The 17,820-nt window shown below is 31.9% G+C and overlaps 1 protein-coding gene across 2 annotated transcripts; it reads right to left on the bottom strand.

The window, feature by feature from the left end:
• Window positions 1–3,200: 3,200 nt before the first annotated feature.
• On the bottom strand, window positions 3,201–7,679 carry LOC127721333 (zinc finger protein 239-like). Of its 2 annotated transcripts, none has more exons than XM_052228085.1 (2): window positions 7,635–7,679; window positions 3,201–5,473 (listed from the first exon to the last, which is right to left on the bottom strand). In XM_052228085.1, the coding sequence occupies exon 2, from the start codon at window positions 5,440–5,442 to the stop codon at window positions 4,519–4,521; it is 924 nt and encodes a 307-aa protein (XP_052084045.1). In that variant the 5' UTR covers window positions 5,443–5,473; window positions 7,635–7,679; the 3' UTR covers window positions 3,201–4,518. The 2 variants fall into 2 exon arrangements, with proteins under 2 accessions (XP_052084045.1, XP_052084046.1); XM_052228086.1 differs by having other exon boundaries at window positions 3,201–5,466; window positions 7,635–7,672.
• Between the last annotated feature and the right edge of the window lie 10,141 nt (window positions 7,680–17,820).

Genomic DNA, 17,820 nt, shown 5'->3' with positions numbered 1-17,820 from the left:
CGGCGTCGTCAACAATGTATTAGTTTGTGATTAGGTCTAGTTCATGGTGAACGACTAGTGGTAGGTCAATGATATTTGGTATGCAGTTGTATTGGCATTGGCACATCTCATTACCATGGAGATTATTTAGCCCCGCCCCCTCGGTCAAGGTCTATGGACTTTGAAACTTTGCTTAGTTTACATGTATTAGTTTGTGATTAGGTCAGTTTATGGGGAACCATTAGTGGTAGGTTAATGAAATTTGGTATGCAGTTGTATAAGCATTGGCATATCTTCATTTCCATGGAGATTATTTGGCTCCGCCCCCTCATTTATGGTCTATTGACTTTGAAACTTTTGCTTAGTTTTCATGTATTAGTATGTGATTAAGTCAGTTTAGGGGAACCGTTAGTGGTAGGTCAATGATAATTGGTATGCAGTTGTATAAGCATTAACACATCTCATTTTCATGGAGAATATTTGGTCCTTACCCCTCAGTTATGGTCTATGGACTTTGAAACTTTTGCTTAAATTACATGTATAAGTTTGTGATTAGGTCAGTTTAAGATGAACCACTAATGTTAAGTCAATGATATTCGGTATGCAAATATATTGGCATTTGCAAGTTTCATTTCCATGGAGATAAATAACCCCACCCCCTCATTATGGTTCATTGACTTTGAAACTTTTACATAGTTTACAAGTTAATGTTTGTGTTTAGGTTTGTTTAAAGTTAACATGGCTAAGGGAAAGACTTATAATAAGTCAATGGTATTTGGTTTGCATTTGTATTGTCAGTGGCTTACAAAATGTATCTCATTTCCATCATGTGTCCATGGAGATTGTTTATCCCTGTACCTTCAGTCATGGGTCATTGACTTTGAATATTTGCATAACTTACATGTTAAAGTATTGCTATGTTAATTTCAACATTTGCATTATCAAAATAACAAATAGGTGAGACATATCTCTGTGTTAACAGTTTATTTTTCATATATATAGCATTCAGAAAATTAATTTATACTAAATAACAAACAAACCTGCCAAAAAAATTCTTCAAATAATTTAACAAAGAATGTCTTTTAAAAAATGAGTTATCTCCCTTTGTACAGAAATATGGTTTAACACAGTAGTCTAACATTAGATATGGTCCAGAGTTATGGTCCATAACTCTGGACTAAATCATCAGACCGGAACAAAATTCGAACTTGATCTATAACTTGTCATGATAAAACTATATACATGTACCAAATATCAAATCAATATCTTCAAGAACGAAGAAAAATAGTGTGGAAAGCTGATTTGCCGGACTGACGGATGGACAGAATGACAGACGGACGGAGTACAAACCTAAAGTCCCCTTCGACTTCGTCGGTAGGGGACTAATAAAGACTTTTTGACAAAAAATAAACCTCTAAAGGCTATTCACATCATACATGTACATGTCATAATTTTGAAATAAAGTACATGTTAAATATAATGTTGCTATCATAAGAAAAGGGACAGACATTTTGACAGAAACATGAGAAAATTTGTATACTAGCAACACGAACAATCCTGATATCTTCAGTATTTTCAAGGTTAAGATGTATATCTTGCTTGAAAATGAAAGACAAATTATATAAAATATTTTTTAACATTTTTACCAATAAAAAAGGAATCGTAATAGCTTTTTAAAAAGGATTATCTTGGATTTGCTAACATTAGCATGATATGATTTGACGATGTAGACAGAAATGAACATTGTTGCTAACATAAGATTTGACGGATTTTATTGTTGTTAACATAAGATTTGAAGGACTTTATTGTTGCTAACATAAGATTTGACAGTCTAAATAGTGTTGCTAACATATATTAATATTTTGACAGACTTGATGCTAACATAAGATAAATTTGATAGACAATATATTTGGGTGTTTTAACTAACATTGGAGATCTTATCCTAGTTGAAAGTCATTTTTAGAACTCCTGGAAAATACCGCAACCTGACATTTAACAAGGTTTCACCTCAGGACTGATAACTCTAATTTCATGAATTTGTAGCACATCCAAATGTTGCTAACATAAGCATGATAAGATCAAAAGTTTGACAGAACTTCTGTTAGCAACATATTGAAAAGACCGACCCTTGAAAATCCCCCCCCGACTGTGAAAACTTGATTGCTTTAAATTTTAAGAAATTATTTTTATAACTTCTATTGCCGAGAGATCCGGAAATTCAGGTCCTTTCCGGAATTGATTTAAGTCTAGGTCGATTACACGTATTAAGTTAGGTTTTTCTTGCCTTCCCGTCAAGCGTTCATGTGACCGTTTAATGATAAAGCACATGGAAATTGTTTACAGGTATCCATGAAGTTATGGAGGAGTACTTTACGCTGTCGACTTCTGTCAATTTTAAGACAAATAACAAACAAAAAAGTTGAATAGTAAACTGTTTATACAGATTCAGGCACATGGAATGATGTCTTTGATGATATCATTGAAGAAGATGCAGCGGATATTCACAACCGACACGATAACTCATCTTTGTCAACTTTCTGTCTCAAACAAATCGGGTACAGAATCTTTTGAGCCTGACTTTATGGAACCAATTTCAGTGGTTAAACAATTCGACAGCAGCTTGAAGTATGTCATATTTTCTATAAATCGTTGTGAAGAAAACAAAGATGAAACCACTCCTCCGTGAATATATGGATACCTGTAAACATGCCTGTACGGAGAAAGAGCTCATTTAAAATGTAAATGGATAGAGACCATGCCAAATCAATTAGAAGCAACCCAAACTACACAAAGATGTGGAGAAAATGAATGATTAGCTCGAAAAATAAATATACTCTTCTCTATATTAAATCTATCTTCGATTAATGCAATGAGTATGCTCCTTTATGATAAGGGGGGTTGCCCCACTCATTGCAATCATTCTCTTTCTTACAATATTAAATATACCCAAACTTTGTGGCCTGTCATTGTGTGAATTGAATTAAAACATGTTCTTAGAAGCTATGCTGCCAATTTTTTTAATGCAGTCAAAACATTTCAGTACAGACCATTTACTTTAATGGGGTGCTATGGATTTCACCCAAAACTAGTAAGTTTTCATTGGTTTTCATTTAAGCCTGGCATCAACATATCATTCAAAATATAATCTTATTACATATAATTAAATATTGTTAGAAATATGAAAACATCTTTTTTAAGTTGCCCTTTTTTTCAATTGAGGAAGATTCAATGGCTGATTTTTTTAATTTAAAATAAACTCTTTAACATGTTTATACATTGTCTTATAAATCTTTAATGTCTACATTTTTCTGATGAAAATACTCTACTCATGAAAACATTCTAGTCAAGAACATGAAGAAGCATATATGTCTGTGATATATTTCTTTAAAACAGTTCTAGTCATTCCTTGTTTATAAGTGTTTCAGTATTTAATAATACCATATTTTATGTCATAAATTGAATTAAAGTTTCAGTTTTATTTCAAAATTTGTTTTTTATTTGACAATGCCCGTTCATTTCATGTTGGTTTTCAGTGTTTGTTGTTTTAAAATAGGTTTTTTTTCTTAACAAGAAACTTGGTTTGTGTAACTGCTTGTTTAAACTTTTTGGCTGATAAAATAAAATATTTTTCCTACCTACCGACCCTTCAGTCTGAAGGTACAGTCGGGGAAACTGCAAACAAACATATTTTTAAGGTTGGCCTCACAGAAATGTCACACTAGACACAAACTTTATATTAGATCCTAGTAGCTTTATGATCTGTGCTTGTGGTTGTAAGTGTAAATGTACTGATGCTTGCTACACTATAGAATACATAACCAGGAAGCTATGCTTTGCTCTACACGGACTACGAACTCGTATAATCAAAGGCCTTCCACCTAGGCAATGTAAGGGTCTTTAATAGTAACCAACACTCATCCCACGAGGCGTACCTAGTATGTCTTTTTAGGTTTTATAAACACTTTATTCGACATTGTGCGAAGTGCTCCTTTGGAGGAGGGATTTCTAGCTGTCTAGAACAGAACAAAACAGTTGCTATCATAAGATTGGTAGACAAGCAGCTATAAAGCAAGGTATTTGAAATTGAAAAAATATCACAGATGTTTTTTTTTACTTAAAAAAGCAATAGATTTGGAAACAGGGATATTTGAATATAATCAGACTACACTAATAAAAACCATTATATCAGTGTCAATATAAAGCATTGTAACACATAAACCTTGTGTCAAAAAATGGGAAGTAATTCTGTCAAACATTTAGCATTTTTCAACTTGTTTTGATAATTTTTACTTTAAATGGAAACAATCATATCCAATAATTGGTTTTTCTACTTCATTTAACATTATTATTAATTAAAACATTCACAGATTATCATTCTAATGACAGTTAGTATAGTATTGTTTTTATTTATTTATTCATTTTGACAGACATTTCCTTTTCTTTTATGTAATCTGCCGTATAGGGTTTTTCAGCAGTGTGTATTATCGTGACTGATTCTGAATAAACGATTTACCACTTAAACCACATAAATAGGGTGTATCACACATGTGTAGTCTCGTGTGTCACTGTTTGGTACAATGAACGAGGTTGATCACCAATGTGTGTCTTCATGTGAGACTGTAAATTCTGACTCTGAAAAAACGATTTACCACATAATCCACATTTATAAGGTGAATCGCCAGTGTGTATCCTCCTGTGGCTTTGTATGGCACTAAACTGACCAAACTCTTTACTGCAAAGATCGCATTTATAAGGTTTATCACCTGTATGTATTCTCATATGAGTCTGCAATTGATGTTTAGTACTAAAGGCTTTACCACAGCCATCACATTTAAAAGGTGTATCACCTGTGTGTATGCTAGTGTGTCTCTGTAAGACACCACGCTGATTAAATGCTTTACCACATATATCACATTTATAAGGTTTGTCCCCAGTATGTGTTCTCATGTGTGTTTGTAAATGATTTTTAGAACCAAATCCTTTACCACATACATCACATGTATGGGGTTTTTCACCAGTGTGTACACGTGTGTGTCTCCTTAAGGAACAAAGTTGGCTAAACCCTTTACTGCATATATCACATATATAAGGTTTATCACCAGTGTGTATTCTCATGTGTATCTGTAAGCTCTGATTCTGACTAAATACTTTCCCACAAAAATCACATGTGTACGGTTTATTCCCAGTGTGCATTACCGTGTGCCTTTGTAAATTATGTTTCGAACTAAACACTTTAAGACATATGTCACATTTAATAGTCTGATCTTTAGTATGAGATGTCATATGTTCCTCTAACTTCACATTACAAGTACACACTTCACCACATACTTTACAAATATTTCCACGAAAGTGTTCCTGCATAAACTGACCTGTAATTTGTTCAAAGGAGAGAATCCTGGAAATAGCGGTATTTTCGTTGGAAGATAATTGAATTGTTTCTACACTATCTTGTTCGCTGTTCATGTTCTCGCTGACAATTTTAGTGGCCTGGAGTCTAATAAAAAGAAAAAGAAATCATGATAAAGCTGCATGTTCATAATATTATTAAAATATGGTTTATTTCATATCCATGTTACATGTACTTTCTAAATTCTGACCACCCTGCATTGCTCATACTGAAGTTTCATGCATTTCCCTCAGTGGTTGTTATTTATCTTCATCAAAATATTCAAATTAAAAAGAAAGTATGTCATGTACATAAAGTAGATAAAAAATAATGACAAAATAAACAAATAAGATGTTATTATGTATTACAATATATTGTTTCTTCAATATTAAATTCCCAAATGGGGTCTCACTAAAGCATCAAGAAGCGACAAAAGGAATAATTTAGGGACAAGAAAACTAATTTAGAGACAAGAAAATAAATTTAGCGTTAAGATATTTAAATAATGATTATTTGAAATTAATAGGTATAGAAATATGCATTAAAGTCTGTGTTTTTGTTTTAAATATACACGAATTTTAATTATTTGATGATATTTAGAGAAGAAAATAAACATTTGTTAATTTGTTCTAGAAGTAGGAATAGTGTTTTGTTATCAAGGATATGTTTATTTATATGTAGAGTCGGCTTGGTTGATATGTATACATGTATCAAAAGTTCAAACGAAGTTATAAGATAATCTCATCTTTATTTATTTCACTATATATATATATATATATATAGGATGGGACATGGGATTGTTAAAGAATATTCAGCTTGATACATGCTTTAAATAATGTAATAAAATAATTTTTACAAACATTCATTACAATATGAAAATAAGAAGATGTGGTATGATTGCCAATGAGACAACTATCAAATGACACACAAAATGAATGAAGTGGATGTAAGCAATTACATGAATTATAGGCAACTGTACGGCCTTCAATAAGACGTAGTGCTACTAAATACAACAAAATTTGAAACTTTATAATACAACAAATAATCAACTTTTTCTTTGACTTTTCTATAAATTCATTGTTTTAATAATATATAAAACTTTCTTGTCGTTAAATTTGTCTTTTGGTGGCTAATTTTTTTCTTCTTGTCGCTTCTTGCCGTCAATTGGTGAGACCGCTACAAATGTGTTAGTTAACATCAATATCATTTAAACTCTCATTGGCAATCATACCACATTTACTTATTTTAATATATTAGTTCATTACAGAGAATTTTGTCTCTGTGATCATAGTGATACATGTACATTTGTAACTTATGTTTATTATTTTGTTGATTAACCATTATTTGAAGATGTTTCGTTAAAAAGTCTCAAATACCCAAAGAATCTTCCCAGCATAATGTACAATGTACCATACACCTAATCGCTATTTATTCCATTCCGGATAAGTTCTAAAATTACACAACTTTTTCATCCAGTTGAAGCTATCTGGGGCCCTGTTTAAACAATGCACCATCCATGATACTTTTTAATGAGATCTGTTTAAAACATCGTAAATACTTCTAACAAAATATTTTTTGACTATAATTTGATTTTCGAAAAAGTGGATCATAATCTATCAAAGTTTCGTATTGATCGCTTTCTTAATTTTTCCCTCCCTCAGCTCGTTACTGATGACCTTTGTTGTTTACCTGTTCAAGGCCTGTTGACCCAAACAGGAAGTTGCCTAAATGACTGTTTTTTCCGGATTGGACTAAATATATAGCGATAAGGTGTATTGGAAGAACACAGTATTCATATGTTTATCCATTTTGATTCATTTTAAATGACAACAAATTTCAGTTTTAATTGTTTCCACACTATATCATTCTTGGTTTAGTTTCACTTTAAATGCCCCTTATCTATACTTTAATTGAAAACAAAATATAAATGTTATCCCGGCATTCCATAAATTTTTTAAGTCGAGCCAAAACAAATAAATTTCTGTATGTTAAGTTGGATTTTTGAATATACTTTTTTAGCAAATGATACTCAAATTCGTGCTTGAATGCGAAAACACAATCATTGCATTTGCAAATAAAAGAGTAGACTAATCTTACTGTTTGTATAAAAGAAAACAGTAAAACACTATTTTTTAAATAAATATTAAAATAATGTGTATGTTTCGAAGCATTGTTGTTGTTTTGTACTTTTAATAATGTTAAATAATAATTGGGGAAATCTGTCAATAAGTGTACAATACGATATACATGAGTATAATCGTCTACTTACTTGTTTATAGGTATTTCAAGTTATTTACAGGACGAATTATTTCAGTACTAAGGGCGATAATTACAATAAACTGCATATGGAGCGGCAGTTTAAAATTATCTGTTAAGCTTCTATTAAACTATATATGAGGAATTTGACAACGCTCTGTCTTTTTCTTTTGACATATTTTATCTTTTAAATATTCTGACCTATTTATATTAAATTTGTCTATGTTAAATTACATAAGAGGGGACACTGGAAAATGGCAGAGCATCTTGCCACTGGTAACACGAATGACCGAATGACACCGTTATTATCAGAATGACACTTGGAATGACCGAATGACACCTGAAATTTTAATATTAGCACATATTGGTGACTTTTAAACATAGATTAATAAATAATATTACATTATAAGTGTATTTTATAACTTAAAAATGATTTATAGAAGCAGGTAAGAGGGTGGGATTTATTCCAAAAAAATTAAAACTACTAAGATATCCTGCACAAGGTACGGGCTTACCTGTCGTCCGTGAAAACACTTTATTTAGAATTTATTGTAAAAAAGTTAAAACTACTGAGATATCCTGCACAAGGCCTGGGCTTACCTGACGTAGTCCGCGAAAACACTTTATTTAGGATTTATTGTTAAAAATATTTTCCTCCGGTTGTACCTGAAAACATGCGCAACAATACTAAACATGCATTATGTATCCAGTCTATAAAACAGCAATGGGAAACAGTAAAAGAAAATGCATTATATATTTATACCACAGGTAAAATTTTTTTTAATAAGATTGTATAAAACGTTGTCGAGAAAATATATTTGTGATTATATGTCGATTTTTTACAATGATTTAAAAATATTCATGAGTATGTTGACGAAGATGGGATATTATTGCCAATTACAACGCTTTTTCAAGTACGTTTTAATATATTTTGGTGAAATAATTTATAGATCTTTAGAAGACTTAAAGGTTCTACCACTGAAAAATATTTTAAAAGTAAAAATGGATAAATGTTCTTACGTGATATTGTTTTATGTTTTATAAACATCATATAAAACGTTTCCATAGAATGTTCTGATGATATGTTTTTATTTTTTTTTTTTTTTTTTTTTATTTTAACAACATTTTGTTTCAAATATTTGATGAACATATTTTTAAAAAGTTACGCCTTTGATTGAGAAAATGTATTTACAAATCATGTTTGTGTTAATATTTGAACAACATTTTTGCTATCGTAATTTTTTGTATTCTTGTCTTTTGTTTTTACTAATGTGCTTTGTCTATATGCCTTTTTCTTTTTCTTTGTTGATATATTTGTTTGTTTTCATAATGATTTAGATTTTAACACAATGTAGACTGCTGTACCCCTATTTTTGGCATTTTGACCTATTATGTCTGTTTGTTTTGTTCACACATCGTTGTCAATATAATGGAATTTTATGCGACTGTCATGCAAGTGAGAGGTTTAACAAGCTATAAAACCAGGTTTAATCAACCATTTTCTAAATAAGAATGCCCGTACCAAGTCAGGAATATGACAGTTGTTATCCATTCTTTTGATGTGTTTGAGCTTTTAATTTTGCCATTTAATTAGGGACTTTCCGTTTTGAATTTTCCTCGGAGTTCGATACTTCTTGTTATTTCACTTTCAACTTATGTTTTGAAAACATTTATGCCAAAAAAATAAATGAAAATGTCCTCTAGTAAATGTTCTACAACTAATCTTTCAGTGCTTTTAACTAGTTCAACTACTATCAAAGAACTTATCATTAACTTTTGTAATAAAATATATGAAAACAGTGGATTTAACTATTTTTGGAGTGTAAACAATTCTTTGGATGTTTTAGATAAATTACGTGCTTTTGATGGTCCTTTTGATTCTGTTGACAGTTTTGACTTTTCACTACATTTCCACACAATCTTATCAAACAAAAGTTTTCCTATTTAATTAAATGGTCGTTTGGTAAATCTGAATGCAAATATATTTGCTGAAACTCATTTAAAGCCTTCTTCTCTAATGAGAAAGGTAAATATACTACATTTAGATATACTTACTGGAGGTGTGATGAGATGATTGAAGCTGTTTCTTTTCTCCTTGATAATATTTATGTACTTTCCGGAAACAAAGTTTATCGACAGGTTGTAGGTTTTCCTATGGGCACTAATTGCGCCCCTTTGATAGCAGACTTGTTCTTGTACTGTTATGAATCACAGTTATGACCAAACTCAGTAAATACCCGTCTTAATTGCATTTAATTGATAAATTCAACAACACTTACCATTATCTTGATGATATTGTTTCGTTAAATAATCAAGAATTTTCTAAATATACTGCCGAAAATTTACCAAAAGGAACTTACTTTAAATAAATCAAATGTAAACGGTAATAACTGTACTTTCCTAGATTTAGATATTTCAGTTTTACAGGGGAAACTCCACGTTAAAATTTACGACAAAAAGGACGATTTTTCGTTCCCTATTGTTAATTTTCCTTTTTTGGATAGTGATGTTCCTTTGGCACCATCTTACGGTGTTTATATATCACAACTCGTTCGCTATGCCCGTGTCTGTTGTGATGTTTTGGATTTTAATGAACATATAATCTATGTATTACATTACTGGTAAATTATTAAGTCAGGGCTTTCGTTACCACACATTACTTAAATTTTACCTTTACTAAATTCTTCCCTAGATATAAAGATTTAGTTTTGAAGTTTGGTTGTATCTGTAGAAAACTTATTTCAAAGGGGATAGCACATCCTCATTTCTACGGAGATGTTGTTTACCGTACCCGGAAATTTAGAAACGATCCCGGTAAACTTATCGATCCTTTAAATAAAATTATTCTATAAGGTTACTAATTCCACGCTGTAATTAGATCTTTGAATATTGTTTTTATTGGTATAAGTATTGATTTTGTTATCAGTAAATTAAAAGCAAACTAAATATTTTTGTTATATACATATACACATTCATGGCTCCACAATCTGTCAATACCTGTATCTTGGCATTGCACAAGGTCATGTTTTTCTTTGACTGTTTATGACGTCTTTTCACTAAATCCATTGGATGTTGGATGTGTACTGATTGATAATTTTGTCTTAGATACATGATTCTCTTTATTAGTTTGTATTGGCTTTGAACTTGTTGTCAGTAACTGCGAGTTCTCTCAGATCTGTACTTAGTGTATTTTTGTTGTTGGGATGTACAAGTACCCGGCCACGTCCACTCTGTGTTTTTGTTAGATGTATTTCTTTTTGTATCCAACTGATGAGTTAAGCCTTTTTCAACTGTTTTTTTATAGTTTGTTCTTATGTTTTATTATAATAATAATATTAATAACAATAAATTCTTTATTTAAAGAGGGTAAACTCAGTTAGTTACAATAAACTAATCTTCCCTGAGGCCCTCATTACACCACTGTCCAGGTTAGGGGGAAATGTAGCCGTTTAGCCATTAAACAACATCAGCCTGGCATACAACAATCTACATACATGAGGAATATATAACCCTTATATTTGAGGAATATTTGTTTTTGTAATATTGGTACTCTACATTTACATCCTTGTTGAGAAAATTAAAGTTTTTTGTTGTTCCTTGCCTCAACTTATTTTCTTTTGGGGCACTATCATCATAATCATATTGATATATCCTTTAATTATGGGAGTGATTTAATTTAAAATTTATTATCCCATCTTCTGGATTAGGACTTTGACAACACCGACACGTGCATTTCTTCCTTTTTGAGCTATTTATTTCTTAGGTTGCTCGATTGACTACTTTTGATTTATTCTACTTTTGAGTTATCCCTCTTTGATAATCCCCATGTGTGACGTGAGAATATAAATATGGTCACTTTGGTATTCTTCCAAACTAAAGTCAATCCCTTGCCAAAGAGGGGAATCCGTTTGACTGTGCGGAATGTACAAGTCTGCAGCCAAGTCCGGTCAGAATTGGGACGAAGCCTTCTGTAAAGAAAGTACCACGCTCTCTTAAAGTTTAGAACCCACGCAACAACTCGTTGGTGGGTTCGTTTGTGGTCTGTTGCAAGGCAAAATGTCTGTCCTTATCCAAAATTCCCTTTATTTTCTAGTGTAAGTCAAAATTTCCCCATCTTCTTCCCGGACGCGCCTAGTGTACTTATGGTTAATTTGTTTTAGTCCTGAACATAAATGCACTATTTGCAACACGACGTTAAACAAATAACAATCAATCAATATTTAACTGTATTCATCTGAGTCTCTTCATTCATCAAATTAAATTATATAAGGAACCATACCGATTACACGTAATAGGTGTAAAGTATATGTTTTTATTTGACAAAATATCCCCAGCAATGAGTTTCGTGTCAGTGTGTGACCCTATTACACAGAACAACACACGTGGTTTAAAGAAAACGTTTAAATATTGAACATGTATTATTCATTAATCTTTATATAAGTCCGAGTACATAGTGTGTTCCTATTATGCATATCTATTATAAGTTGTCATATGATGGCATTGATGAAAATAAAAAAAAGTCAAATCCTAGCCAAATTTCGCTAAAATATGTAGCCTTATACGATACTCTGTTTGCTGTTAACCATTGTGGTTATGGACATACTTACATTTTAGATAAATATTTTAAGTAGCAACCATAGTTGTATATTTTATTTAAATTATCGAATTATTTTGTCTGGTGATGTTGAGCTAAATCATTGACCAAATTCAAAAAGTGATGTATCTTCTGTATCGTCAGTGTCCGATTGAATACTTGATGATATCAATGTGTTTATATGTGATTATACCTCGTTTGTTCATCTGAACGTTCAAAGCCTTGAACATAAATAAGATATTATCAATTCGGAACTGGGAAGAATTGATATTCTGCGGGTTAGAAACCATGGCTAAACACCATATTAATAACCAAGTCATACTCTTGGTTACTTCTTTATCCCCACTTAGAACGAAATGACCGTGTTGGGAAAAACGGTGGGATGTGGTCATTTATATGTTAAAGTTAATTTACATATTGTGGATAGACAAGATAAAGGTGTCAGGGTGATGAAGGTCTATGAGTAGAGATTCAAGTTAAAAGTTACAAAACATGTTGATGAGTGTTTTATAGACCACCAGACTCTGGCGATAGTGCTTTCATGCTTATGGACACTCATTTGATCAATCTGTTGATACAGGAGTTGAAAACAACGTCATTTTGGGGGGAATTCAATTACAACTATCTAGAACCAAGTTATGTACGTATGAAAAATATTACCAGTCAATATGAAATGTTTCGGTATATCGACCAATCAATGCATTTTACGGAAAATTTTCTATTTTGCAAATCATTCTCTATTCATTATATAGTTTTCCTTTTTTCCCTATTCTTCATATTTTTGTACCCCATTATTCTCTGTCCTTTTTTTGTGCTCTATTTTCCTATTTTCTCGAGCGTATTTACAGAGTCGTATTTGGCTAGAAATAATGATGTCGAACAATTTACCCAAATTCTATTGAAAAACGCAGCGGAATCAATTCCTAATAAAAAGTATAAAAGTTAGGGAGACGGATCTGCCGTGGACTAACAGTTCTATTCTTCGCGCAATAAGAAAGGGAAAATGGACGAACAATAGAGCGAAGCAGACTTATCTTTCAGAGCACTAGTCAAATTTTAGAAAATATCGAAACAAGATAGTAAATCTAATTCAAATACAAAAACATGACTACGTATATCAACGGTCTCGCTGAGAAATTACGGTCTGACAAATTGTGCACAAGTAGCCGGCGGATAACATCATCACATCTAGCTGGATTAAAGTCCAGATAGTCTGATATTCCCCTAATTCTTGATAATAACAACATTGATAAAGCTGAAGCTTTTAATGCTTATTTTTGTCAAACATTTCTAATGAGAACAGTATGGTTCTACTGAAGATACTCATCCCGTTACGTTTCTTGATAACATAATTCTTCAGGAACATGAGGTAACAGGCATATTAAAAACAATTAATGTTAATAAAACGTCTGGTCCTAGCTTAGACACCATCACGAATTGGTTGGTCTATACGATGTGTCTGTGTCTAAACTAACTAACGACATTTTTACCACGTCTTAGATTGTGGTTTACCATCTACGTCGTCTGGTCTTCTAAGTACAGAACGTGACCTATTCCCGAATATGACTGTTTTACTGAGTGTAAATTCGCATTGCTATTAGACGTGTCTTGGTATTTGTACAACCAACATTCATGTATTTAGTTATGATATTCCATTTGTAATTCTGGTTGGATGTTGTTTTATGTCTTATCGTTTGTGGTTTCAATTCTATTTTTCTTTTTCTTGATGTATGTAAAAGTAAAGATATTAATCACCTAGTTCATTTATAAGATTTTTAGGTTTAAAGCAACTATATGCACAGGATTCATTTGTTTTTTCACAGTTTGATTTAGAAGAAAAATCATAGTTATAAAATACAAATAATTACACCATTACTAACACAATTCTATATTAATATTCTTGTAATGGTTAGAAAATACATCAAATAACACCAATACAAACTTAATCTCAATTTCATATTGAATTTTCAGAAATTTACCTGTGACGTCATTTTTTGTGGCGTTGATACATTCGTGTGACGCATAGTTCATTATTCTATTGTGCTGTATTTGTGTTCTGTCGTTAATTAATTTTAGGTGTTCGTTGTTATTCTGTTGTTTACATGTTGAAATGGAATATTATATTATTTATCTATGTATTTCTCTGTCATGAATATTCTTGCATTTATTTTTACTTTATTCCTGTCACGTAATTTTGTCATTTTAGCGGTATTTTTAACATTGCTATATAAGCGGGAGGTTTGGCTAGCCAAACAACCAGGTTCAACCCACCATTTTTTCTTAAAATGTTCTGTACCAAGTCAGGAATATGGCAATTGTTATCACATAGTCCGTTTTTATGTATATTGGCGTTTGTTTTTGTAGCAGTTCAGTGTTTCTGTTGTTCCGTTTTGTTTCCTCTTATAGTTGATGTGTTTCCCTCAGTTTTGGTTTGTGACCCAGTATGGTTCTACTGAAGATACTCATCCCGTTACGTTTCTTGATAACATAATTCTTCAGGAACATGAGGTAACAGGCATATTAAAAACAATTAATGTTAATAAAACGTCTGGTCCTAGCTTAGACACCATCACGAATTGGTTGGTCTATACGATGTGTCTGTGTCTAAACTAACTAACGACATTTTTACCACGTCTTAGATTGTGGTTTACCATCTACGTCGTCTGGTCTTCTAAGTACCGAACGTGACCTATTCCCGAATATGACTGTTTTACTGAGTGTAAATTCGCATTGCTATTAGACGTGTCTTGGTATTTGTACAACCAACATTCATGTATTTAGTTATGATATTCCATTTGTAATTCTGGTTGGATGTTGTTTTATGTCTTATCGTTTGTGGTTTCAATTCTATTTTTCTTTTTCTTGATGTATGTAAAAGTAAAGATATTAATCACCTAGTTCATTTATAAGATTTTTAGGTTTAAAGCAACTATATGCACAGGATTCATTTGTTTTTTCACAGTTTGATTTAGAAGAAAAATCATAGTTATAAAATACAAATAATTACACCATTACTAACACAATTCTATATTAATATTCTTGTAATGGTTAGAAAATACATCAAATAACACCAATACAAACTTAATCTCAATTTCATATTGAATTTTCAGAAATTTACCTGTGACGTCATTTTTTGTGGCGTTGATACATTCGTGTGACGCATAGTTCATTATTCTATTGTGCTGTATTTGTGTTCTGTCGTTAATTAATTTTAGGTGTTCGTTGTTATTCTGTTGTTTACATGTTGAAATGGAATATTATATTATTTATCTATGTATTTCTCTGTCATGAATATTCTTGCATTTATTTTTACTTTATTCCTGTCACGTAATTTTGTCATTTTAGCGGTATTTTTAACATTGCTATATAAGCGGGAGGTTTGGCTAGCCAAACAACCAGGTTCAACCCACCATTTTTTCTTAAAATGTTCTGTACCAAGTCAGGAATATGGCAATTGTTATCACATAGTCCGTTTTTATGTATATTGGCGTTTGTTTTTGTAGCAGTTCAGTGTTTCTGTTGTTCCGTTTTGTTTCCTCTTATAGTTGATGTGTTTCCCTCAGTTTTGGTTTGTGACCCAGATTTTTTTTCAGTTAAATCGATTTATGACTATTGAACAGCGGTATACTACTATTGCCTTTATTTAGGTATTTATGTCTGTTAAAAAGAGGAATCACTTTTGGAAATTATCCACCAATTGTTGAGTGTTATAAGTAAAACCTTTAAAAGATGTGTATTTAAACATATCATAAAACTTTGTAAGAGAGCTCTTTTTGGAACATCATTCGGGGGTTATATTAAAAGACTGAACTCGTAGCCAGCTATAACATGTATGATACTTAACTCATGTTGTTTTTTGGAACATTTATGAAATATTGCCACTGGACGTTAAGCAACCAACAATCAATCAAACTAAGAATGTGGCATTGATGGCAGATTTCGGATAATTTTATTTTGTTCAGTTACGCTGAATTCCAATTCATTTCGTTTTACAATATGACAAGCAGCTAAACTGATTCTTAAGGAAACTATGATAATACACAGAATAATAATGATTGATTTAAATGCACATTATTTAAAATAGGAGGGACTCGGGTGCTCCTGAAGGGTATGCAGTTTCTTCTCCAATAGTGATAGCCGAAGAGTTGCCGAAGAACAGTAAAATTGCGATATGTGTTCGAATTCGGCCAACCAGATCATGTTTAGCGTCCGTAAAACATTCGAACAAATGATTTCAACTTGATAATTTGAAACTATTGCTTTAACTGCTTCCGTGTTATCCGCAACCATCGGTCAGGAAATCATGAAATGAAACAACGAGAGCCCCTGAATATATATTTGTATTGACTGAGAGTTATAAATTGCATATGCAGCGCAGATTGAATGAAGCTACTCAGTCACGGAATGTTCAATATGAGGAAATTGAAATTCTTTGAAAGACAGATGAATGTGTAAATATACGTGGGTTGAAACGTATGAGCAATTTTGACAAAACGGAACGAATGTCTGAATTGCTCATTTAGATGAAAATCTCTTGATCTCTTGAAATAATCAGATGGTCTATTAATAGAATGTTTTAATGTCATAAATTGATTTCAAAAACACAAATCAAGGCCACAAACAAACACTGATATTTATTTTATAAGATGTGTATATGAATCTTTTATGAACTTTATATTATATTTGATGTCGGAACATCCGTCGCGGTTTAAATGCAACGTCTCAACTCGTAACTAGCAACACTGTTAGTTTTCTCAATTGAATTGCTTCATATTTTTCATGTCAGGGCCTTGATAGTCGACTTTATGGTATGGGTGTTTCTCATTGGTGAAAGCCTTACGGTTGCCTATAATTTCTTATATCCACTTCATTTGAACTTTGGTGGATTGTTGTTTCTTTTTGCAGTCATAATACATCTCTATTTTGTGACATTTGTACCAATTATGTCTGTTTGTTTTGCTCTCACATTGTTGTCAATATAATGGAATTTTATGCGACTGTCATACAAGTGAGAGGAGCTAGCTATAAAACCCGGTTGACTGCTGTTCCCTCATTTTTCACATTTTTACCTGTTATTTCTGTTTGTTTTGTTCACGCAACGTTGTCAACATAATGGAATTTTATGCGACTGTCATACAAGTGAAAGGAGCTAGCTATGAAACCAGGTTCAATCAATAATGTTTTACATAAGATAATTCATGTACCAAGTCAGGAATATGACATTTGTTATCCAATTGTTTGATGTGTTTGAGCTTTTGATTTTGCCATTTGATTAGGGACTTTCCTTTTTGAATTTTCCTCGGAGTTCAGTATTTTTGTGATTTTACTTTTTTATACTGAAGGACTCCAAAAAGAGCGTAGTCCGATGCGTCGATATGGTTATCTTCTCCTGTTTAGCACAAATCATCCGAACTGAGTAAAAATTCCACAATCAGGAATGAGACACTTGGTAAATTTACTGATCAGGCGACTTTACTGGCATCTAAAGATATAAGACCACGAACGCATGTTGCTGGTAAGGTTCGACACCGATATATGGTATCGGTCAACTAATTTGTGATTGTGACCGTGAAACTATTTTATCGAAGTTCATAAAATCAACATA

Source organism: Mytilus californianus, unplaced genomic scaffold (assembly GCF_021869535.1).
Source record: "Mytilus californianus isolate M0D057914Y unplaced genomic scaffold, xbMytCali1.0.p SCAF_12, whole genome shotgun sequence".
Taxonomy (NCBI): Eukaryota; Metazoa; Mollusca; class Bivalvia; order Mytilida; family Mytilidae; genus Mytilus; species Mytilus californianus.
This window is presented reverse-complemented; position numbering and strand designations above follow the sequence as displayed.

Coding starts and splice junctions, on each gene's coding strand:
- LOC127721333 (XM_052228085.1), bottom strand. CDS start 5,442: ATGAACAGCGAACAAGATAGTGTAGAAACAATTCAATTATCTTCCAAC.